This window comes from Piliocolobus tephrosceles, chromosome 20, assembly GCF_002776525.5.
Source record: "Piliocolobus tephrosceles isolate RC106 chromosome 20, ASM277652v3, whole genome shotgun sequence".
Classification (NCBI taxonomy): domain Eukaryota; kingdom Metazoa; phylum Chordata; class Mammalia; order Primates; family Cercopithecidae; genus Piliocolobus; species Piliocolobus tephrosceles.
The window spans coordinates 24169607-24193843 of record NC_045453.1 but is presented as its reverse complement, the minus strand read 5'-3'; the positions used below and the strand labels follow the sequence as shown (position 1 = coordinate 24193843).

Below are 24237 nucleotides of genomic sequence, written 5' to 3'. Positions count from 1 at the left end.
CCCAAAGTGCTGGGATTAAGTCATGAGCCACCACATCCAGCCATAATACTGTATTTTTACTGTACCTTTTCTGTGTTTAGATATCTTTAGATACACAAATACTTCCCATTGTGTTACCATTGCCTACAGTATTCAGTACAGTCACATGCTGTACAGGTTGGTAGCCTAGGAGCCACTATACCATATAGTGTAGGTATGTAGTAGGCTCTGCCATCTTGGTTTGTGTAAGTACACTCTGATGTTCACTTAATGGTGCATTTCCCAGAACGTATCTTCATTGTTGAGCAATACATGACTGTATCCATGATTTTCAGAAAATGGGCCATTTACAATTATTGTACAAGTTGACTAATTCTGGTGTATTGCACACATGGCTGATTTTATTTTCTCCTTCAGCATCCCAGTGACTGCATCCCTCCCTCCACTTGAGTGGCCGCTGTCCAGTCAGTCAGGATCTTATGAGCTGCGGATCGAGGTGCAGCCCAAGCCACATCACAGGGCCCACTATGAGACAGAAGGCAGCCGAGGGGCTGTCAAAGCTCCAACTGGAGGCCACCCTGTGGTTCAGGTATGGACTTGAATGCTCTTCCTTTTGTGTGTGGTGTTTGTCACTAAGAGATTCACTTCTGCTGACCCACTGTTTGTTGCTTGTTAAGGTGAGGTATGTGTCTCAGCCTCTTAACTCCTTTGAGGAATGAGAAATCTGAGATTAAGTTAACATTAGAAGCTAATCTAGCTACTCATAAACCAGAGGGGAAAGTTTTCTTGAGCTGGATAAGGATAGAAATGATACTCGTGTGCCCAGATGCTTCTTCCCTTCTATTTCTGATGGAGAAACTGCTAGAGTTTTGCAGAGGTTTGTGTGTTGACAGAAGATTTCTGAAGCCATCATCTTAAGTTTCAGATGAAGAGTTCATTATGAAAAAATAGTAATATTTGTAAAATACAGAAAAGTAAGAAAAATTAAAACTATACATTATCAAACTACCTAAAATAGCTATATTAGTATTTTGATATATTGCCTTTCTTTTTCTATTCACAATCACGACAGCCTCTGTTACCATATATTTCTATGCTTAATTCTATAGTGAACATGTAGATTGTACTCTGATTTTTTAAGTTTACATTTTGCCATGAGCATTTCCTTTTGTTTTTTTCTTAATCAGTATCTTTTTTGTGTGTCTGTGGCTTTTGATTTAACCTCAGATTTTTTTTTTTTTTCAAAAGAAGTAGAGAAGTGTGCCTATTTTCCCCCAAAATGATTGGAGTTGGAATATTCTTAATTATATAATCTGGTTGATCAGGAACAACTGACCGGTGCCCACTAACAAGTCAGTTAACCGGAACTTTTAATACGTTTAAATTAATATAACGTTTTTTGGTATTTGCCTTAAAGTGGAAGTATCCTATTAATATGATAAAACCTGGTTCTTAATCTGTAGTGTGCATCAGAACCTCTGGAGGGGTTCTTAAAAATTCAGATTGTTGGGCATTCTGAAACTACTTAATTAGAAACTATATAACATGAGTAAAGCCCAGGTAAACAAACAAACAAATGAAAAACCACAAACCCCCCAAATCTCCACAGGTACTTTGGATGTGTACCTCTGATTAAGGACATCTATGATAATAATAAGAACTTATAAGTCCTGACAATTGCTTTTTCTAAATCAGACGTTACAGCCATCTTGGAATCTGTTTCTATTCATTGAGTTTTTGTTTCTTGACCATGAGTCCCATTTTCCTGTTGTGTTGTGTGTCTGGTAGTTGTCGACTGCATTCTGACATCGTGATGACATATACTGGATATGGTAGACATTCGGAACTTTGTTTCACATTTCATCAGCGTGGATCTGTGGAAAGCTCAAGTTGTATTTAACTTGATGGGGCTTAGCTTTTAAACTGTCTTCTCTGTATTTCATTTGAGGATTGGTTTTAGGCCCCGTTAGGGCAGGCCTGGAGTAGCCCTTCCTCTGAGGCATGTGCCTGTTCTGCAGGCATGGCCTTTTTGGATGCCTGGTGGGGAGGTCTCTTTAATCTGGTGGGCTGGAATTCCCATACGCCAGCTCTGCTGCACTCTTAGTCTCTCTGTTCTCTCCACCCCATAGCGGCCCCTCTCTGGTAAACCTTGTGCCACCTCTCCCTGTGCTTACACAGCCCAGCCCTCGACCAAAGACTTGAAAGGGCTCCCCCAGCAGCTTCCTCCTTTCTGATGCCACCGATTCCAGCAGTTTCCACAGCCTGGCACTCTGAGTGGTGCCAGAAATCCAGGATTATTTCAGGAAATCCTCAGCACAGTGGGACCACCGTGCTCTGCTCAGATGCTACTTCCTGCACGTGGCAGGGGAGCTGTCCCCAGGCAGAGAGCTGAAGTGAAGGGTGGGCTTGCCTGTACACTTCCTCTCCCTCAGGGACCGCAGTCTTCTGCTTCCTGCCGTCCAATCCTGAGAGCATTAGACAGAGTCTCTCACTCTGTCACCCAGGCTGGAGTGCAGTGGTGCAATCTTGGCTCACTGCAACCTCTGCCTCCTGGGTTCAGGTGATTCCCCTGCCTCAGCCTCCTGAGTAGCTGGGATTACAGGTGTGCGCCACCATGCCTGGCTAATTTTTGTATTTTTAGTAGAGATAGGATTTCACCATATTGGTCTGGCTGGTCTTGAACTCTTTATCTCAAGTGATCCACCCGCCTTGGCCTCCCAAAGTGCTGGGATTACAGGCGTGAGCCACCGTGCCTGGCCAAGTGCTCTGTTTTATGTGTCCAGAGCTCCATGCACATTTCCTTCATGCCACCCGCCACTGCTTGTAATTCTAACATTTGCATAATGATTTTGTCAATGTCTCTCTCTCTGATCATGAGCTTTGTTTAAGAGACCACAACTTCCTTCTTATTCTTCATTGTATATCAGCACCAAGCAGTTTGTCGCTACAAACATAGCAGGCATTCGACAAATACTTGGAGAATGAATATGCTCATTAAATGCATTGGCCGAACAATCTTCAGTCTTAAGGACAGAGAATCTGTGTCCATTTCCAGCTGTGTGGTATCTTCATTCACTGATTATTCGAAAGATGTTTATTGAGTACCTACTATGTACCAGGCACGGTGCTCGATTCTGGGTTATGATATGAACAAAACAGCTGGAAATTCTCACTGTCATGAGCTTACATTTTGGGAAGATGATTGTAATGATAAACACTTGGAAAACATTTGCTGCCTGTGAGACCCTGTTCCAAGTGCTGTATATGTGTTAACTTATTTAATCCTCAAAAGAGCCTTATGACAAAGGTAACAGGTCAAGGAGCTGTCAAGGACTTGTTCAAGGTCATGGGTATTAAATGGTGGAGCTGAGATTTGGATACTGCAAGCTCTGCTTGCAGCACAGTAGGTCTGATCATCCACGTCTCTTTGCAGACCAGCTTTTCCTGCCTTCTCACTTGTGCAGAAAAATCCTGATGGGAAAATGCCCATGCCTCTTGCAGACCACTCCCTTCCCCCCTAGTTTTACATGCTGTTCCAGTATGAACCTTGTCATCACCTCACGGGAGCCTAAATCTTGATTCTCAGGGAGACGCTGGCTTGGGAGGGTGCCGCCTATTGGTCCAGTTGACTGTGGCCTGGAGGTTGTACATGAGGAGTGAGGCTCAGCTCACCCGTTCATCAGGGGCTGGGGCCCTGGAAATTTCCAGAGAAGGGAATGGGCTGAGTGTACAGTCCAGGAGGCACCTGCTAGGCTGTCCCTGAAGTTTGTGCCTCTCCCTCTGAGAGCTCCCAAGGACTCTTCCCTCTTCATGCCTGTGACTTTATTTGTTTATTTATTTATTTTAGAGATATGATCTTGCTTTGTTACCCAGGCTGGAGTACAGTGGCATGATCATTGCTCACTGCTGCCTTGAATTTCTGAGCTCAAGTGATCCTCCCACTTCAGCCTCCTGAGTAGTTGGGACTACAGGCGTGTACCACCATGCCCAGCTAATTTTTTCCTTTTTTGTCGACACATGGTCTCCCTGCATTGCTTAGGCTGGTCTTGAACTCCTGGGCTCAAGTGATCCTACCACCTCATCCTCCCGAAGTGTTAGGATTACAGTGTGAGCCACCACAACTGGCCCAAGTGCTTGTAACTTTGAAGATCCAATATATGATTTAAAAACTTGTAGACAAGTCTCAAAAGACAAAAAGTGGAGTCTTTTAAAAAAGTCATTTGAATAGATTATGTTTTTCAAAATAAGTCATGCTAATGCCTGATTTTTAGCATGGGAAGTCAGTTTTTTTTTTTTTTTTTTAAAAGAAACTTCTTTGAAAAATGAAGAAAAGAGTGGACTTTAAGAGGGTTGCTGCTCTTAACCTTCAAGGGAGTGTGAAAACTCCGGCTGGAATCGGGAGCACCGCCCCTTTCATACCCAGAAGAGCAGTGTAGCCTGCTTTGTACCTTGCCTGAATGCTTCCGCCGGCTTCTCTGTTGATCTGTGTCTCACTCTTTATCTCTGTATCCGTTTCTATTTCTGAACCACAGCCTCTGTTCCCCTCTCAGTTACTTAGTCCCCACCCTTCTTTCTTTTATTTGCCACACTATAGAACTTCATTCTTTTTTCATGCCTAGTGGTTTTAAGCTCCTCTTTATATAAAAAGAAAATGAGTATAAGATCATTTCATTTTTTATCCTTAAGTATACAATTAAAAATCTTAAACATATGCCATGCTCAGCTGTTCTCTTCATTGCTTTTTTTGAATGGTACTTGGTCTTGGGAGAAAGTTTGTTCCCAAGCCTTAAGTGCTCTTCAGATCTCATGACTCATTTGTACGGGGAATGTGTCACTGGGGACCTGCCATGTGCTGGGCGCTGTGCTGATCCTGGGTGATACAACGTTGGTGAGATCAGCACAGCTCATGCCCTGAGGGAGCTCAGGGGCTGCGGAAAAGTGGACTAGGATGGTTTGAGTTGGTCAGGGAGGCCTGAGAGTCCAGATGGCGGCCACTTGGAGGGGCTCTGTAGGCTGATGCTGGGACTCGGGGTGATACGTGATGGCTGATTAGAAGCTTGTCTATTGGATTCACCGCTTGGGAGTAACTGCTTCAACAGAACAAACCATGACAAGAGACGGTACTTGGAAGACCTACTTTAGAAAGAGGGTCTCATCGAGGAGGTGACTTACCAGCTGGGACCTGGAACAGGTCACAGAAACAGCAAAGAGACAAATGATGTCCTCCTCCTCCTCCACGCTGTCTGTCTTGGTGGTGGTGGGAGAGTGTTCTACACACAGAGCACAGTACATGCAAAGACCCCAAGGTAGGAAAGGACTGTGTGTGTCTGAAGAGCTGAAGGAGGGCCAGTGTCATTCAAGTTTAGCTTGCAGGGTGATGGTTGGCAGGCCCAAACTGTGCAGGGCTTAAAAGCCAAGGTGAGGAGATGAAATTTTGCTTATTCCAGGGCAAGGGGAAGTCGTGATAGGTTTTGAATAGAGGAGGAACTTGATTCTGATTTAACATTTTAAAGATCACCCAGGCTTTTCTCTGGGGACTAGATTAGAAGAAGTTATGGAGGAAACAGGGAGATGAGATTGTTAGCCTGTGGCAGTGCCAGGGGAAAGATCAAGGTGGTGAGGACTAGAAGGTGGCAGTGGGAGCGGAAGATACGAATTCTATGGTGTGATCTTCAGGACTTAGGTATGGGACGTAAAGGAGCAACTGAGTGGATGGTTCAGTTGGATGGATGGTGGAGAAGGACTTGGGAAAGAAAGTGTTTTCTTGGGGGAAGGTTGCAAGTTCCGTTTGGGGCATAGAAGGTACAAAGGGCTTCCAAGGCACCCAAGCAAAGATGTCAAGTAGGCAGTTGGATATATGAGCTTGGAGCTCAGAAGCAAAGACCTAAACTTGCTCTCAGGACTGTGGGATACCTCAGGGCCACATGCTCCATCACCAGAGGCCTCAGCAAGCACCCACTTACAAGGACTGACTGACCACACCCTCAATAACAACACACCTCTCTCTAGAAGCAGTGGACTAAGGAGAGAAGCAAAGAAGAGATTGTATAAACAGAGATCACAAACAGACAAGTTCAAGAGGGCCAGGCAATGAAAGGAAATGACCCAACTGGCTAAATGTCAGGGAGCAATAGGGAGTGGTGGGGAGTAGGGCAGAGCAGCATGTGAGTCTTGCCTCAGGAAGCAGTTGCTGTTTGTAGGTTGTGACGTGGGAATGTGGGTAGAATGTTGCCAGGTTTTATAGGTTTGTTTGTGTTTTTCCTCCAAGAGCTAGGAGCTAGAGTTTTTGTGTGAAATTTCTGATTTTTAAGTTTTGGCCACTAAATCAAACTTTGGGTTGAATTTGGCTCATGGTAAATATGCTTAAGTTCACATCATCTGGAGTAAATAAGAATGGTGCTACTTCAAGATTTATCAAATAGGAAGGGAGATAAGAGAGAGGTTATATTTATATGATTTCTAAGAATTGTCCAGTTAAGGAAGGAGCCCTGTTAACAGCCGGATCCAGGTAGTTTCTCTTATGAAGCCCTCAATCTCAGGTGAGTGTGGTGGCTCACACCTAAAATCCCAACTACTTGGGAGGCTTGAGCCCAGGAGTTCAGGGCTGCAGTCAGCTGTGATTGCACCACTGCACTCCAGCCTGGGTGACAGAGTGAGGCCATGTCGCTAAAAAAAAAAAAACAAAACAAAACAAAACAAAAAAAACAAATAAATAAATAAGTACAAAGTTCTAAATCTTATTGAAATAGAACAAGTCTAGGGTTCTTTCAGAGGAACCAAGGAATCTTAATTCACAAGCCTGACTTTGGTCTGTAGGTATCAGATGAGAAGGGGAACCATTTGATTCATCTCAAAAGAGCCACACGCTTTGTGGTGGAGCCCTGCCATCATTCCTCGCCCTATTTCAGGACAGGATGCAGTGGTCCTCCGGTGGACAAAACAGCCATTCAGAGCGGTTTTGCAAGGTTGGGCTTTAAGTGTTTCCATAGCTCTTCAGCTTATGGGATCTAATAATACCCCAGCTGAGAGTGGCCTGTATAACGCCATTGTCATTTAATCCTTTCCTGGTGGCTTCCAAACCCTTTAACCATATTCTGCACAGAAATTCCCTGGAGGGGGATACTTTGTTATGTTCCTTATCCATCCTTGTGCTGGGGTTTCAAGAAACGTTATTCTTATCACTCCCTGGGATGCATGTTTAATGGAAAGAATAATCAGTCATCCTTTTAGGGAGTGATCAAAATATGAGAACGTGGAAGCGTTGCACTCACCTCCAAAGAGTCCTCTTGGTTCTTTCAAGCAGATGTTCAGACATGTGGAAAAAACATGGGTAGCTCTGTTAGGGGAAATTCCTTGCAGATGCTGAAACCGATCGCCATTTCATTCCAGGTAACAGTAATGAGCTTTGCAGGGAGGTGAGTGAGGGCCTGGGCCCACCTGTCTAGGCTACTGCCTCCTGGGCTGGAGGAGCTGGTAAAGTCTCCAGTCTTTCAAAATCTCATAAAATGGATTATGGGACGTGGATGCTTATTCTGTTGGGTTTCAGCTTTTATGCTAACTGCAACTTAGTTACTTGAAATGATATCTAAGGAAGGGAAGAAGCAAGCCAGATGGGATTTTTTTCCTTTCCAGGTGAAAGCTGCACTCATGACAGTAAGCAGTGCTCCTTCAGCAATTGCCTGGGTGTGTTGGCTTCTATTTGTCTATTAAAATGTTGTGTTTGGGGACATGAGACAGGAAGCAGTTGCTGCAGATGTTAATTTGTCTTGATCAGGGCTGGTGTGTTGGCATCTACAGAAGCTTCCGTTGGACCTCCTGGGGAGGGGAAGGGAAAGAGGTGGTGGCCAGGTCACTCAGGCTTCAAAAAAATTGGAGGAGGAGAGTGTTCTGAGATCATTAGGGTTCATTTGCTCATTTATTACAAATACTTACCAAGCACCTACCGTGTGCTTGGCACTGGGAATATGGCAGTGAGCCACACAGGCGAAAATCCCTGGTCCCGTGGAGCTGATGTGCTCTCTAGGGGGAGATAGCAATATAACTTATAAATAGGAAAATTGAATAGTATGTCGGGAGGTGGTAAGTCCTACGGGGAAAACTATCAGGCCAAGGGGAATTGGGAGTTGTTTGATGGACCTCTCTGGGAAGGCCACATTTGGGCAAAGAAGGAGGTGCCCATGTGGAAGCTGCAGGGACTTCTCCAGGCTGAGGGGACAGCAGGGCTGAGTTGGGTGACATCTTGAACAGAGAGGAGGCCTGTGTGGGAAGGGCAGGGGAAGGGGAAGGATGGAGGGGGCGGATCGTGGGCCTCACACATGTTTAGTTCAAGGACTTGGACTCTGAGTGGGGCGGGAGCTGGGAGGGCCTGGCTTGACCTAGGTATCAGCAGGATCCCTCTGGCTACCGAGTAGAGGAGAATAGATGGGGGGTGGACAGGGAGAAGCTGCTGTAGAGGCCCAGGCCAGAGGGGCTGGTGGCTGGACTAGGGTGGGGCATGGGGAGGCAGGAGAAGGGGTTGGATTCAGAGCATGTTTTGAAAGTCAGACTAGCTGGATTTTTTTGAGACTGGCTGCAAGACGGGTGGCATCCGTCTGTCTGGGGCTGTAGCTTTGGGAAAGGCCAGAGTCTCTAGGAACCCTGTTCATCCCTGCCGAGACTCCCGCTATTTTCCGAGGGAAGGCATCTTTTAGAGATGACTTGATGTAGCCTTTTCACTTCAAGATGGAGGCGGGGGTGGGGTGGGGAGTAGCAGAGCAGGGTGTGCGATGTGGGGGTTCTGAAGCCGACTTTTGGGGAGCCGTCCTCACCACCTCCTCCTTGTCTATACTGGTCTTTTGAAGATAACACTGGTGATTTCATTAAAATTTGAAAAAGACTACAGTCCAAACCAGGTACACCCATAGGCCAGTTGTGGCACTGCTCTCTGCCCTGCCGCATGTGTCCCTGGCTGAGGGATGCCTGCAGCGGTCAGGGATGGACTTGTGAAAGGATTGAGACTGGCATGCTGGCCTCCGAGGTGAGAGGTAGAGAGCAGGGAGGGAGTGCCAGGGCCGGGGCTGGTGCAGGCAGAGAGGTGGCGTGGCGAGACGGGCCCGCATGGTAACTCATCTAACCGAAGACACAGAGGTTCACTGAGGGGTGCTTTCAGTCCATAGGAGAAGAGAAATGATCATGAATGAGCTCAGTAAAGCATTGTCCCCAAACGTAGGTAGAAAACAGAAAGCTTCCAGAATCTTGGAGAAATAGCTGTTCCCAAAAGGGAGATCAAGACTGAAATTTGCAGTATTTCTGGCAACCAAGAGGAACAATATAGAAGAAACTTTGTGTCACAAATAAATGTTGGGGCCCTGGTATGTGCTGGGCAGTGTGATGTTCATGGCTGGAGCTACCCTTTAGCATGTGCTTTCCATAGAGTGACCTAGTTAGTCTTTGCAGCGATACCATGGAGTGCAGGTGGCAGGGTTACTACGCTCATTTTACAGGCAAGGAAACTGGGACACGGTGCAGGTAACAGCTTGCCTGGGGTCACCCCCAGCCGGTGCATGGTGCTGCTTGACTGGGGCCCAGGACGTCTGCAGCCACAGCCCACGCTGTTGACCACTGGCCCGTGCTGCCTCTTGGAAGTAGACGAAGTGGGTCATTTGGAGTGAGGCAGCCCTAGGGTCTGGTAGCTTTGGGACTCTGGGAGACTCACTGGGCAGCCGTTTCTTCAACGATAAAGTGAGGTAGACTTGTGTCTGTCAGGCTATTTGTTTGGTGTTTGTTGAGCATGGTTAGGATGCTAAACAAAAGTGCCCAGTGTGATCTTTGGCACAGAGAAGGCGTTTCATCTGTTGTTCTTTTGTTGAGAGAGAAGGCCATCTAGACATAGATCACTTTTGAGTTCTCCGAGCCTTAGATTCCTCAGCCTGCTCCAGCTTTTTCTGGTTGAATTAACCACGTCTGAGACCAGGCTAGGATATGGAGGGGCTCTGAGAGTTGTTTATTTACACGCTGTTTGTTACAGACATGATCTTAGTTCATCCTTGCAACCACAGGGTGAGTCGGGGCTGCTGTTATTCCCATTCGATGAGGGGTGAGAGGCACAGGGAAGTGAAGCTCACATACCTAAAGTCAGGCAGCTGGTCAGCAATGAAGCCCTGGCCTTGGCTTTGAACTTCTGGGTTCTGATCATTCTCTCACCTGCTCACTCATTCACTGGCCTGCTGGCAGCAGCATCACGCCCCAGGCATGGGGTAGGGTGAGCACATGGGCTGAGCCCAGGTGCCTGTGGAACGCTCCAGCCAGGGCTGGATGTGAGAGTGAGATGGGACAGGCTTTAGAAAGGGTCCTCTGCAGCAGCGTAGCGCAGTGCCTGGCTGGCCGTGTGACCTGAGTCCTGGACCTAGGGTCAGGCATTCAGGTTCTGCCTTCCCCTCCGCCCTCGCCACTGAAGGACCTTAGGTGAAGTGGATTTTCTCTGATTATATGGGAAAGGAGGCATCTGTTTTAGGTGGGTTTCTAAGCACCTGTCGGCTGCAACATGCCACAGGAGGGGACCATGACCACACCTGGGACCACTTCGCGGGCCCCAAGCCATCTCGCTGCACCCCGTCTGCAGGCCGAGGCTGATGCTCATAGGAGCGTCTGTGTCACCAGCTGGCCCTGCCGCCCTTCCGGATGCCCCATGGGTTTAGTGGGTGTGGGGGCCAACATCTCTTTATTGAACATTGAGCATTTTCTAATTTGGTCCCATGAATGAGACTCCTAACGGCCTTGGAAGGCGCTAGCTCCATTGACAGTAAAGTCACGAACTGGAGCATGCAGGGAGGTGGGGGTGGGTGGGTGGGGAGCAACACAGGGAAGGCGATGGCTTCTCACGGGGCCCTGTTTCCTCTGGATCCCGGGAGACATTGTGAATGTCAAAGTCATTCATTCTGAACCTCCTAGAAGACTATGGGCCGACGCTAGCAATAGTCATGCCTGTTTATTGAGCACTTACTATCTGACAAGCACAGGATGTGGAATGGCTCGGGCAGGCATGCAGCCTCTGCTCTGTGAATGAGGAAAACAAGGCTCAGAGGCATGGAGGGACTTCCCCAACGAGCACATCCTCCCCGGCGATGAGCAGGCTGACCCTGGCCCAGCTTTTCCTGTGTGCCTGCTTGGAGAGAGACTGGTGCTGCCATTAACCCCATTTACAGCTGAGGAAACTGAGGCTCAGAGAAGCCGAGTGGCTTTTTCAAGGTTGCATTGCTCTTTAGGAGGCTGAGACGAATGCCTGCCTCCCAGGGTGATTGCAAAGGTTAAATGGGTTAATATTGGTGAGGTGCTAAAACAGGGCCCCAACCGCGATGAGAGCTCAAGATGTGCTGATTGTTTTTCTTATTAATTTGTCCTCTGAACCATCATGTTAGGATTTTAAAAAGGAGCATGTGGGCCGGGCGCGGTGGCTCAAGCCTGTAATCCCAGCACTTTGGGAGGCCGAGACGGGCGGATCACGAGGTTCAGGAGATCAAGACCATCCTGGCTAACACGGTGAAACCCCATCTCTACTAAAAAATACAAAAAGCTAGCCAGGCGAGGTGGCGGGCGTCTGTAGTCCCAGCTACTCGGGAGGCTGAGGCAGGAGAATGGCGCAAAGCCGGGAGGCGGAGCTTGCAGTGAGCTGAGATCCGGCCACTGCACTCCAGCCCGGGCGACAGAGCGAGACTCCGTCTCAAAAAAAAAAATAAAATAAAATAAAATAAAAAAAAAAGGAGCATGTGTTCTCACGTGGAGGCTTCGGTTTCGTGCCACGACCCCTGAGCCAGCATGGGTGTGAGTTAGGGGCAGACAGTGTGGAGGGCGATCCCTCTCACCATTTCTTATGTGTCCTGTGTGCGGCTCTTGCCCTCAAAGGATGCCATGACAACAACGCCCAGCCTGCAGCCTGGGACACTGACACTCTTGAGGTCAAAGGACTTCCTGAAGGCCAAGCATCTGGGATGTGGGAGAGCTGAATGTAAAAGCATTCTTCTGTTGGGCACCTTGGCCAAGCCATTTCCATCGCACTGTATGCTTCTCAAGCCCACGGCCTTCTGAATAATGGCACAGGTTTGGAAAACTTCATTCGTATGCATGTGTATATGTACACACAGAGAAACATACGAACACACATATAAATTATATATATTCGTATATATACACACGTATATATACAATGTGTATATACACCAATGTATTTCTGTGTCTGTGCCCCTGTATTTGTATTCAATTATTTTACTTTATTTTTAGCTCTTTAATATGTATTCATTGTTTTAAAAGTACAGGAAATGGCCGGACGCGGTGGCTCACGCCTGTAATCCCAGCACTTTGGGAGGCCAAGGTGGGCAGATCACCTGAGGTCAGGAGTTCAAGACCAGCTTGGCCTACATGGTGAAACTCCGTTTCTACTAAAAATACAAAAATTAGCTGGGCACGATGGTGGGCACCTGTAATCCCAGCTACTCGGGAGGCTGAGGCATGAGAATCTCTTGAACCTGGGAGGCAGAGGTTGCAGTGAGCTGAGATTGTGCTGCTGCACTCCAGCCTGGGTAACAGTGAGACTCTGTCTCAAAAAAAAAAAAAAAAAAAAAAAAAAAAAATCCAGGAAATTATTAAAAAGAAACTAGACAGGCCGGGCACGGTGCCTCATGCCTGTAATCTCAGCACTTTGGGACACCAAGGTGGGCAGATCACAAGGTAAGGTGATCGTGACCATCCTGGCTAACACGGTGAAACCCCATCTCTACTAAAAAAATACAAAAAAATTAGCCAGGCGTGGTGGCTGGCACCTGTAGTCTCAGCTACTCGGGAGGCTGAGGCAGGAGAATGGTGTGAACCCGGGAGGCAGAGCTTGCAGTGAGCCGAGCTGGTGCCACTGCACTCCAGCCTGGGTGACAGAGCGAGACTCTGTCTCAGAAACAAACAAACAAAAAAGGAACTAGACAGCACTCTTCATTACCTGGAGTGAACTACTGTTATTGCTGGCATGTTTCTTTTTAGTCTTTTTTTTCCCTACGCCTGCAAACGAGCTCACAGAACTCTGCTCCTGCCGTCCTCACATAGTTGAGTCTATATCAGGTTATTTTGATGACTACGGGGGAGGAGACAGCATTTACCGAGTAAGTTTAAGTACATTCCATGCATAGATGGATGTAATCCTCCTAATATTTCTAGGCAGTACTTGGAGACACAGAGAGGCTATGTAACTTGTCTAAGGTTACACAGGAATTGGAATTGGGTGAACCACGAACTAAACCTAGGTGGTCCAGCTCAAAAGCCCATGCTCTTAACTGCTTAGGCCACAAAGAAGAAACGAATATCATTTTGTTTGTTTGTTTTTTGTTTTTGTCTATTTCAATAGGTTTTGGGAGAACAGGTGGTATTTGGTCGCATGAATAAGTTCTTTAGTGGTGAGGATATGGAAACCTTTAATGACCTTGAGATAATTTTCCAGGTTGCTCCTTGGGGCTCTCATTGTTGCTCTAGTATTTTGAAAAATTCAGGGGACAGGCCGGGTACTTTGAGTCATGCCTATAATCCCAGCACTTTGGGAGGCCGAGGCTGGAGGATCACTTGAGGCCAGGGATTCAAGACCGGCCTGGCCAACATGATGAAACCCCACCTCTACTAAAAATACAAAAATTCCTGTAATCCCAGTACTTTGGGAGGCTGAGGCGTGGATCACCTGAGGTCGGGAGTTCGAGACCAGCCTGACCAACATGGAGAAACCCCGTCTCTACTAAAAATACAAAATTAGCTGGGTGTGGTGGTGCATGCTTGTAATCCTAGCTACTCAGGAGGCTGAGGCTGGAGAATCTCTTGAACCCGGGAGACAGAGGTTGCAGTGAGCCAGTATCGTGCCATTGCACTCCAGCCTGGGCAACAAGAGCGAGACTCCATCTCAAAACTAACAAACAAACCCCCCCCCGCCCCCCCAAAAAAACGAGCTGGGTGTGGTGGTACACATCTGTAATTCCAGCTACTCAGCAGGCTGAGGCAGGAGAATTGCTTGGATCCGAGAGGCAGAGGCTGCAGTTAGTCAAGATCACGCCACTGCACTCCAGCCTGGGTGACAGCAAGACTCTGTCTCAAACATTCAGGAAATAAATCCAGTCTGGTCAAGCATCAAGTTAGATTGTTTCCTTGTCAGCTTGTTCAGGCTCATGTCGTGCATTGGTATCTACCCTGCCCCAGCCTCCTCCCTCTGTGTTTGACTGCAGGAGTCTGAAGGCCCCTCCCAGGCAGAGGCAGAACAACAGCGGCTTGTGGGGCAGGTGCAGCCTCACTGTGGGCTGCTGTTGACACCCGCAAGCATGTACTCGTGTGAGTGGCCTGAGCCAAGGCAGCTGGGCCAAGAAGCGTCTGAGTAGAACCTGGGGAGCCCGGTGGCCTGCGCTTGGGCTCTGAGATGCCCATCTCCTCCAGGAGGATGAGCTCCCAGTGCAAATGGTGGTGCATTGAGATGGTCGTGGGATCTACCTAACCCTTGCCCTCCAGCCCGAGTTGTTCTCACCATACCAGTGGCATGACTTTGAGCAAGGATAATCTGACCTTCTGGGGCCTCAGTTTCCCCAAGAAGCAAATTGGAGAGAATGTTACTTATCTTTTAGGATTTTTACAGGAGTAAATGAGAATGTGTGTAAAACACCACTTAGCACAATACCAAGTGCAGACTGCTCTAGTTTCTTTCATAAATTGATTTTGGGGCAATGCATTCACATGGTGCAAAATTTGAAACGTATTAATACAAGTTGTGTTCAGGGCGAGGTCTTCCCTCATACCTGGGTGACCGCCTCATCCTCCTGAACCCCAGTGCCATTGGTTCTCTGAACATCCCGCCAGAGATAGTCTGTGTTTGTGCTTGAGGTTGTATTCATGGTCTTTGTTGTCACATTATCAGAATTATAATGTATGAAGGACTTGGCATACTGCCCAGTACATTTTACATTCCTAATAAATGATCAAGGCAGTTATTACTGTTGAACTTAGGAAGCCATTGCATTTTCATTCTTCTGAATAAGAAGGGAAGCTGAGTTGATCTTCTTGGCATCATTTATTTAACCAAGTAGGCCCTTCCCATGAAACTTAGGTTTCTGCTAAGTGAATCCCATGTTCCTATTTGACATTTATTATATAACTGTAAATGCTGTTCTAGGAATGCAGTTTTTGGAACCTGTATCAGGTGAATATTGATTAAACCTTGCCTTTGCTCGAACCCTGGCTTAGTGACATCAAATAAACGATCATGACACACTTGCCTTGTCATGTGTGTGACATCTCTCCTTCCTCTATCCATCTCTCCTTCCTCTACCCACCAGAAAATGATATAGCAGGGCCAGGCATGGTGGCTCACACCTGTAATCCTAGTACTTTGGGAGGCTGAGGCACAGAGATCACTTGGGGCCAGGAGTTCGAGACGAGCTTGGGCAACATCACGAGACCCTTGTCTCTACCAAAAAAACAAAAAATTAGCTGGGGGTGGTGGAACATGCCTATAGTTTTGGCTACTTGGGAGGCTACGGTAGAAGGATTGCTTGAGTCTAGAGATGGAGGCTGCAGTGAGCTGTGATCATGCTACCATACTCCAGCCTGGGCAACAGAGTGAGATACTGTTTCAAAACAAAAGCAAACCCCAAACAGTAAAGATAAAATCTGAGCAGTAGTTTAGCAAGGGCATGGTGCCATGGCCAAAACACAGCAATAAAAGAGTTGAGTGGGATTATGAGTGGTGTTCCTCTTATCTTGTATTTATTCAACAAACATTGGTTGGGCTTTTGCCACATGCCAGACATTGTGCCAGGTGCTCCCTGCTCAGTTTGGTTCTTGGATTGGTGGCCTGGATATTCTCTGGGAGCTCGTGAAGAATGCAGAATCTCAGGCCCTGCTGCAACCTAATCTGTGTGCACATTTGAGTTTGAGACACATTGTTCTAGAAAAGGAGTCATCAAACTATGCCAGCCAAATCTGACGCATCACATGCTTTTCGAAATCAAGTTTGATTGGTACACAACCACACCTACGTATTTGCGTATTGTCTCTCGTTGCTTTTGTACCACTGCAGCAGAAGTGAATACTTGCAACAGAGACTGTATGGCCTGCAGAGCCTAAAATGTTTCCTATCTTGTCCTTTACAGAAAAAGTTTACTGACTGGAGATGGAGATAGAGTAATGAACAGAATAGATCCGGGCTCTCATGGAGGTGGGCTTCTGGTGGAGGGAGACATATAACAAATCAGTAATTTCACAATCTGTCAGGTTGTAAAAAAGCTGTAAGAAGAAAAATAAGGCAGGAATGGGGGATAGAAAGTGACTGGGAAGTGGTGAGGATGCTATTTAGAGAAGAACTTCCTGAAGGAGTGCTGTTTGAATGGAATTTTGAGTGTAGTGAGGGAATAAGCTGTGTTGCTATCTTGGGAGACAGTGTGGTAGGAGAGGGAGCAGCCAGTGCTAAAGGCCTGAGGCAGAAGCTTGCATGGTGTCCACCTTGAGCATCAGTACAGATGTTGGAGCCAGCTGAGTCTGATTCAGGAGTTAAGTGTTGATGGTGAGCAAGGATTTTGGTTTCCATGTCAGCTTCACTGTGGCATTTCAGTGCCTTTTATAAGACCATGGAATGTAGATAGAGGTCCCCAACTCATAACTCAGGGAAGTCTTCTGTGTGTCACTGGATACAGTTGCACAGGCTGTGCACTGCACAACAGCTCTGCATATCATGAGGTTGCCATTCACATTTGCGGGTTTATTAAGACAGTGTTCTGACACATACCTGCCAAAGGTATAGAGGAAGAGTTGTCTGCTGTGAATCTGCATGAAAGTGCCAGACAAGCTAGCAGTGAGTGGCCCTGGTGGTATAATTGTTTAAAAGAGAAAAACCATCTGTGTTTGAGTGTCTTTAGGTTGGGAACTTGGTTCCTCAGTCTTTGCACTGGTTGCCCAGCCCGTTTACATTACTTGCCTGGCCCCTTAAGGTGTTTGTGTTGAACTCTGATAGCAAGAAAGGTGTTTCTGCTATTCGAAAACACTTTCCACTCCATTATTTTCCCTTGTTTTGGATGGAGGCTTTTGTTGCTTCCTCCTTCTCACCCTCTAATGGACCTGACCGCCTGGGAGGGTGAGGGTGGGAGTGGTGGGGGTGGAGGTGAGGGTAGGGGAGTGGTGAGGGTGGGGGTGGGGTGGGGTGAGGGTGGAGAAGGGGGTTGATGTGAGGGTGGGGCGGGGGTGAGAGTGAGGGTGGGGGTGGTGGGGATGGGGTCAGGGTGAGGGTGAGTGTAGGGGTGGGGGTGGGGGTGTGGGTGGGAGTGAGGGTGGGGTGGGGGGGCATTGGGGGTGGGGGTGAGAGTGAGGGTGGGGGTGGAGGGGTGGGAGCATTCTTGGCTTCCTCCTCTGCCTGAGCCTCGCTGTGCAACCTCAGCCCACATACTTCTCACTGAGCTGTAGGAGCCTCTGCTCTAAAACAAGTGGGTAGGGCTCTGTAAGTTCTCTCCTGCCTCTAAGCTTACTTAATTCTATGACTCAGAGTAATGGGTATCACCCAAGTAGAAGTGCCTATGTTTAGTTTTGTTCACTTTGAGGTGGGAGTTCCAACTGCTCTTTAACTTGGGTTGCCTTCCCTCCAATGTGGATTCATTCAGGGACTTGAAGCTGTTAAGCTGTTATTTTTTTGATTAAAAAAAATTTTTTTAGAAGAGTTTGGGGATAATTGAGCTAGAAGGAGACTTAGAAATCATCTAGTTGGATGACTGGTATGTCTGATTCATGTATCATTTTACTGAGGGTTTTAGCTACCATTTTACTGAAGGCTTTGGTTATTTTATTGAGGGATTCCTATGTGCCAGACCTTTTGCTAAACTAAAGTTGTCTCATTCAATCTCATACTGAATGTTTGAGGGTAGCTACTGTCATGACCAGTTTTCAAGTGACCAAATAGAGGTTCAGAGAGATGATATGAAATTTTAATATAAAGATAATACAGCAACTAAATTGGCAGAGCCATGACTCAGATCATTAAAGGCAGAGCTTAGAAAAGTATTACCTATTGAGCATGTACAATAGGGCAGACATTAAGTGAAGACTTGCATTACCCATTGTAACCCCATGAATTGGGTTCTACTATCTTACAAATGAAAACCGAAGCCCCAAAGAAATGTGACTTGCCTGAGGTAAGGCTTATGCAGGTAGGAAGCAGAAGTGTATTCGATTTCGTTTTCTATTTTCTTTCTTTTTTTTTTTTTTTTTTTTTGAGACGGAGTCTTGCTCTGTCACCCAGGCTGGAGTGCAGTGGTGCGATCTCGGCTCACTGCAGCCCCTACCTCCTTGGTTCAAGTGATTCTCCTGCCTCAGCCTCCAAAGCAGCCGGTATTAGCCACCATGCCTGGCTAATTTTTGTATTTTTGGCAGAGACGGGGTTTCACCATGTTGGCCAGGCTGGTCTTGAACTCTTGACCTCAGGTAATCCACCCGCCTCGGCCTCCGAAAATGCTGGGATTATAGGCATGAGCCATCGTGCCCGGCCGCGTTTTAGATTTTGAATCTCTTTCTCCTTATTGGCTTCTCTTTGCCTCGTGATCTTTTATGGGCATCCAGTTGGCCTGTTGGCCTTCCTCATGGTTCTGTGCACCTGCATGGGAGCTGGGCTTGCGGTAGGTGCTCAACCATGTCTTACCTCCTCCCCTCTGTCACCTGGGGCCAAGCTATCATCATCTCTTGTCTGGGTGACAGCCTCCTAACTGGTTTCCCTGCCTCCACTTGCACCCTTCATTCATCTGCTTCCCACACAGCTGCCAGAGGATCTGTTCAGAGTGTACCTTGGTCCACACCACCCCCATTCTGAGCCGTCCTGTGTCCCCTCCCTGAGTATAGATGCTGTGCTCCTCGCTGTGGACCAGGCCATGTCACCCGGTCCCTGCCTGCCTCTCTTCCTCACTCACTCCATTCCTACCTGCCAATAATGGCCTCCGTGCTATTCCTCAAACACTCCAGGTAGGCTCCTGCCTCAGGGCCTTTGCATGTGCCTTTCACTCCTCCCAGCTATCCACGTGGCTCCTTTCTCTGCTTCATTCAGCTGTCAGCTCAATTGTCACCTCCTCAAAGCAGCTTCCCCTGATTCTCCTACCAAAACAGATCCCCTTTCTCTCCTGCCATCATCTGTCTTTCTACTTGGGTGTGTGTTTGTTTTGAGATGAAGTCTCACTCTGTCGCCTAGGCTGGAATGCAGTGGGTCAATCTCAGCTCACTGCAACCTCCACCCCCTGTGTTCAAACAGTTCTCCTGCCTCAGCCTCCTGAGCAGCTGGGACTACAGGTGCATGCCACCATGCCTGGCTAACGTTTGTACTTTTAGTAGAGATGGGGTTTCGCCATGTTGGCCAGGCTGGTCTCAAATTCTTGGCCTCAAGTGATCTGCCTGCCTCAGTCTCCCAAAGTGCTGGGATTACAGGCGTGAGCCACTGTGCCTCGCCTCTGTTTTTTCTTTTTTCCATAGCCTGATATATGTTCTCTCTTCCTTTCCTCCTCTCCTCCATCCTCTCCTCCAACCCCTTGACCCACCTACTCATCCAGCCCCCTGCCACACATCTGTCCTTCATTCCTTCATCATTGCTGCATCCCCAATCCCAAGCACAGTGTCTGTCACATAGTGGGTTCTTCATCTATCTCAAGAACAGCAGTTGAGAGATGTTGCTACCCTGCTGCTTTGAGGCATCAATGAGCTCCGCTGTGTCTGGCCTCTCAGATGAGCAGAGCCCTGGGAGTCTGGGTGATGGATGTGCTGGCATAGGCGGCTCCTTGGTGGCTTTCCTGTGCTAAAGGAAGCAGAGGAAGGAAATGACAACCATTCAGAAGGACCGGTTCAGTTCACTAGGACATGCCCAAGCTTCCCGGCCCCTCGTGTCTGTGGCCAACATGAGTTGGGCTCGCTTGAGGCCAACAGAAGTCGTGACTTGATGGAATGGGCACATGTTAGTTTTATGATGATTAAGAAGGAAAAAAGGAAAACCTTATTTTTCACTTTCCTTTTTTAATCAAGAAGTATGCCGTGGGTGTTCCCTTGTGGTTTTTGAGTCAAAGAGAGTATTGTTTTTGAGCTTTGAGTTCCCCCGGGGGCTGCAGCTTTGCGTGTATCTAACTTTAACTTTGAACTAATGCTTTTAGGGCCCTGGTGGGATCGGGGGTCCCGGGTCCCTTTCTGAACAAGGCAGCAGGCTTGTTTATTGTGTCCAGAGCGTGCCTCTCAGATCTCAGCCCATCTTCTTCCTGTTCTGAATCGCCCCCTCCCTGGCCAATCTGCCCCTCCTCTCAGCAGTTCCCCTTCGCTCCTGTGAGCAAAGGAGGGGGCGGATCTGCTTTGGTGGAAGGCGGTGGCTGCAGAGGCTGGACTCAGGCGTCCGTCCATCATTGGGGGAGGCGTGGAATAAGCCATGAGTATCCACATGTGGCCTTGTTTGCAGGGATTGAACAAGGGTGGTCTGGGGCTGGACCAGGGGTTTCAGCGAAGTAATATTGGGGTGAAAAATGCCGAAAAGTCTTGTGCAAAAATGGGATCATATTAAGTTCATGCATTGGCCCTAAAGCAACCCCGTGAGTGTGTCTCTAGAGCGAGTTCTTACACATCCATGTGGACTCGTTCTCATGTTCATCTTCTTTTTGCATTTATCTTTTGGTGGATCATTATGTTTCTTGCTGTGGGAGGGAGCACAATGATTGGCCCAAGTACACCTTGACTTTGGACCCGAAGTTGTTGAAGTCATGAGGCGGACACATTGCTGCCCTTGCCTTGAGCAGAGGCAGAGCCTCAGAGGATGCGTGGTTTGGTAGAAGTTAGACTTTGGGAAGCTTGTTGGGACTTGTTAGTAACCTGGGTGCTAGTCCCAGCCTGTAGCCAAACCCCTGTCCCCTCTCAGGGCCAGGATGGGAGTGACATTTCTCAGTGGGGGACTTTGCAGCATCGCTTGAAGCCTTCTGAAGAACTCCACTGAGCTGCTGAGAACGGAGTGGATTCTAGCCCCTGCCACCCTGCCTGGGGCCTTCCAGGGCTATCGAGGCAGTCAGGATAGGCAGCAATGCTCAGTCAACAGCCACTGAGTGTGAGCTGTGCACTCTAGATAGAGGGAGAAATGAGATCAATTCCTGCTTTCAGGGAGTGCCCAGTCTGCTGGGTGAGATAGATGGGAAAATAATTGAGGTCACAAGCCGGTTGGTTGAACAAACAATAGCAGGAAAGATGGAGCCGGATGACCTGGGTTTGAATCCTGGTTCTGCCACTTATTGGTTGTGTGACACTGGGCAAGTTACTTAACTTCTCTGTGTCTGTAAAGTGGGATGATGATAGTACCCCCAAAATAGGTTACCATAAATACTGAAGCAGAGGGCCTAACAGTATGTGTCCAATTGTTAGTGATTCTTTATTTGTTTATAGAGATAAGACCTATAATAGAGAGATAAGGACTATAAAAGAAAGAGAAGGTAGTGAGGCTCTGGGTCACAAGGCTCACTTTACCTCAGGGAATCTGGGGCAGCTTCCTGGAGGAGGTGACATTTGAGTGGAGGGTGGGGAGTGGTTGCAGGAGGTAAAGGGAGAATGGTCCAGGATTCAGGAGTGTGCAGAGGTGAGGGAACCCTGTTTCTGAGTGCTCGAGGCCTGAGCGTGTCCACAGATGGCATTTGACACGCTCAGGGCTTTAAGCAGCAGCTGACACTAGTTAACCAACATTTACAAATTAGGAAATTTCTCATACCAAGTTGGATTTCTAACAATCAGAAGATCTGGCAACAATGGCTGGCTTCCGGCATGGCAAGTTGTGAACAGCTGCGCCTCGGTCCTCCCTTTAGACTGGATCTGCCTTCCCCAGGGGGGTCTCAGCACCACTAGGCCCAGTTCACACACCCACATTCCTCACCTGGCTCCTCTGGGCATCTCGTTGGTGACCCTGGGTGGAGGTTTGGAATCTGCTTTGGAAATGCTTAGAAAAATAAACCCAGATCTTGCTGACCTTCATGTCCAAGTGTTCGCTCAAGGCCTCTTTTTAAGATAAAAAAGATGCTACCAAGTGTACAGCTGGCCTTACCTTCCTACCTTAGCATCCTTCTAGGAAAAATAGGAGTCTTCTCTGATCCACAGATTTCCCACAGGGACAGAGGAGGGTTGATTGAGGCGTGAGTTCGAGTCCCCTGCAGATGGCATGACGGCAGCCAGTGCAGGGGACGTGAGCTCTCTTACACCTGGGCGTGCGCACGTGGGTGTTCACTGTTGACTTCAAACACAGAAAGTGACAAAATTGAACTCCACAAATTTATAAGAGGTAGTGAGTCAGTTTTCCTTGGTCCCGGCAAACTCCATGCTTGCTAAAAATGAGTGAGTGCTGTAGCATTTTTTTGCCTTCTGTCAGTCAGCAGAAAAAACCCGGGTTCAGAACTGGATAAGACAGTTCCCCAGAGAGGAGAGACGATCTGGGGATCTCACACAGCAACAAGTTCTGTCTTGGGCATTTACGATGGACTGTGTCCCCCTCACCCCTTTATGGAGCAGCTGCGTTCTCTCTGAGGTGAATATGCAGTCACACTCAAGTCTTTTCAAGAAAGGAGGCTTTCTAGCCATGTGCGGTGGCTCGTGTCTATAATCCCAGCACTTTGGGAGGTTGAGGTGGGCGGATCACTTGAGCCCAGGAGTTCAAGACCAGCCTGGGCAACATGGTGAAACCCCGTCTCTACAAAATAAAAACCAAAAATTAGCTGAGCGTGGTGGCATGCGCCTGTTGTCCCAGCTACTCCAGAGGCTGAGGCGGGAGAATTGCTTGAGAATGGGAGGCGGAGATTGCAGTGAGCTGAGATGGTGCCACTGCACTCCAGCCTGGGTGATGAGTGAGAACCTGTCTAAAAAAAATAAAATGAGATTCAGGGTCTAGCTGGGGTTCTGGCTCCACCAAGCTGGGTTGGGTCTTACTTTGCCTCCACCTGGAGGCCACTGCAGTAGCACAATGCCTATGTTGGGACTGGGTGTCCACTTGGGAGCTGTGCTGGCCTCATTTCCAAGTGTGGATTACTAGCAGGAGGCGGCAGTCACGTTCAGGACAGTATGTGACCACCATCTCGGTAGTGGTTTTTCTCAGTGGACGGAGGACCTCAGAGCTTGAGCCTAAAGTTTACCGGGATTCAATAATCCTTAAGAAGTCAGAGTTGAGCTTTTCCCTCTTATGACAAACTTCATTTCCTGTTTCATCAAAAAGTTCTTCCTGGCAAACTGTGGCTTCTCAGCCTGTCACCTCCCTGCCACATGAGGTGAGAACCTCTCCCATGCTGTGAGATGACTGGGCTGCGGCCTTGTTTATGGAAGCCAAGTGCCAGTCCCTCAAGGCGCGTGAGTTCTCAGCCCTAGAATTCAGGATGGAGCCGTGGTCAGCTCTGGGCAAGGGTATGATGCTGACTCTGTGGACCGAGACCTGAACATAGCAGTAGCAGAAGAAAAGGGCCTTGGGGCCTTAAATAAAGGTGAGAGGGAGGAGCCCCTCAAGAGTGACGTATGAGGGAATTACTGACGTGTGCCACATTTCCACTTGAAAGTAAAAGAAAAATGTTTAAACAAAGAGGAAATAGGAGGAGCAGGTGTAGCAGAAAAGCCGCCAGCCAGGGAAGCTGCCAGATTTGCTTTTGATTTCCAGCGGCACCCACCCTGCGCTGGGCACCTTAGGCAGCTGACTTAGCCTCTCTGAGCAAACGCATGGAAGTGCAGCACCTGGCGCCCGCTCTGTGTAGGGGAGGAGAGGAGCACTGGGGTCCTGTCCTGTCCTTATGTCCATATTCAAAAGAGGACTCATAACCAAACAAAGTAACGGTGACCGAGCTGCCTGAGACGGCTTAGAGGAAGGTCTGAAATGGGTGACGGTGGTGGCGATGATGGTCACTGCTGACACTCACTGAGCACCCACTCTGTGCCAGGCACTGACCCCATTATATCGTCTAATCTTTGCCACAGCTCATGGGGCATGGGGTGGGCATCCATAATTTTCCCCCTTGCACAGGTGAGGGCTCAGAGGTGTGGCCAGCTTTCAGCAGCGCCAACCAGTCTCGGATCTGAGACTTGGTTGGGTCTGAGAAGGCTGATGGTCAAGGGTGTCACGTTCTGGGCTGGCTCTTTGCTAAGTGTTTGATGCCCATCACAGTGCGGGCAGCTCTCTGGGGACATGGTGCTGAGGTTGCCACTGATGAAAGGATTGGACAGGGACCTAGCTGCTCTCAATGCGATCGACTGTGTTTCTGTCTC

The 24237-nt window shown here is 48.1% G+C and overlaps 1 protein-coding gene across 6 annotated transcripts in view; it reads left to right on the top strand.

The window, feature by feature from the left end:
- The window catches only part of NFATC2 (nuclear factor of activated T cells 2), a 155544-nt gene that overhangs the window by 24492 nt on the left and 106815 nt on the right, over positions 1-24237 (top strand). For all 6 annotated transcript variants that reach the window (XM_023184179.1, XM_023184180.1, XM_023184178.1 and 3 more), the window contains exon 3: positions 397-568. In XM_023184179.1, the coding sequence (XP_023039947.1) occupies positions 397-568 (172 nt within the window). The remainder of the gene's footprint in view (positions 1-396; positions 569-24237) is intronic.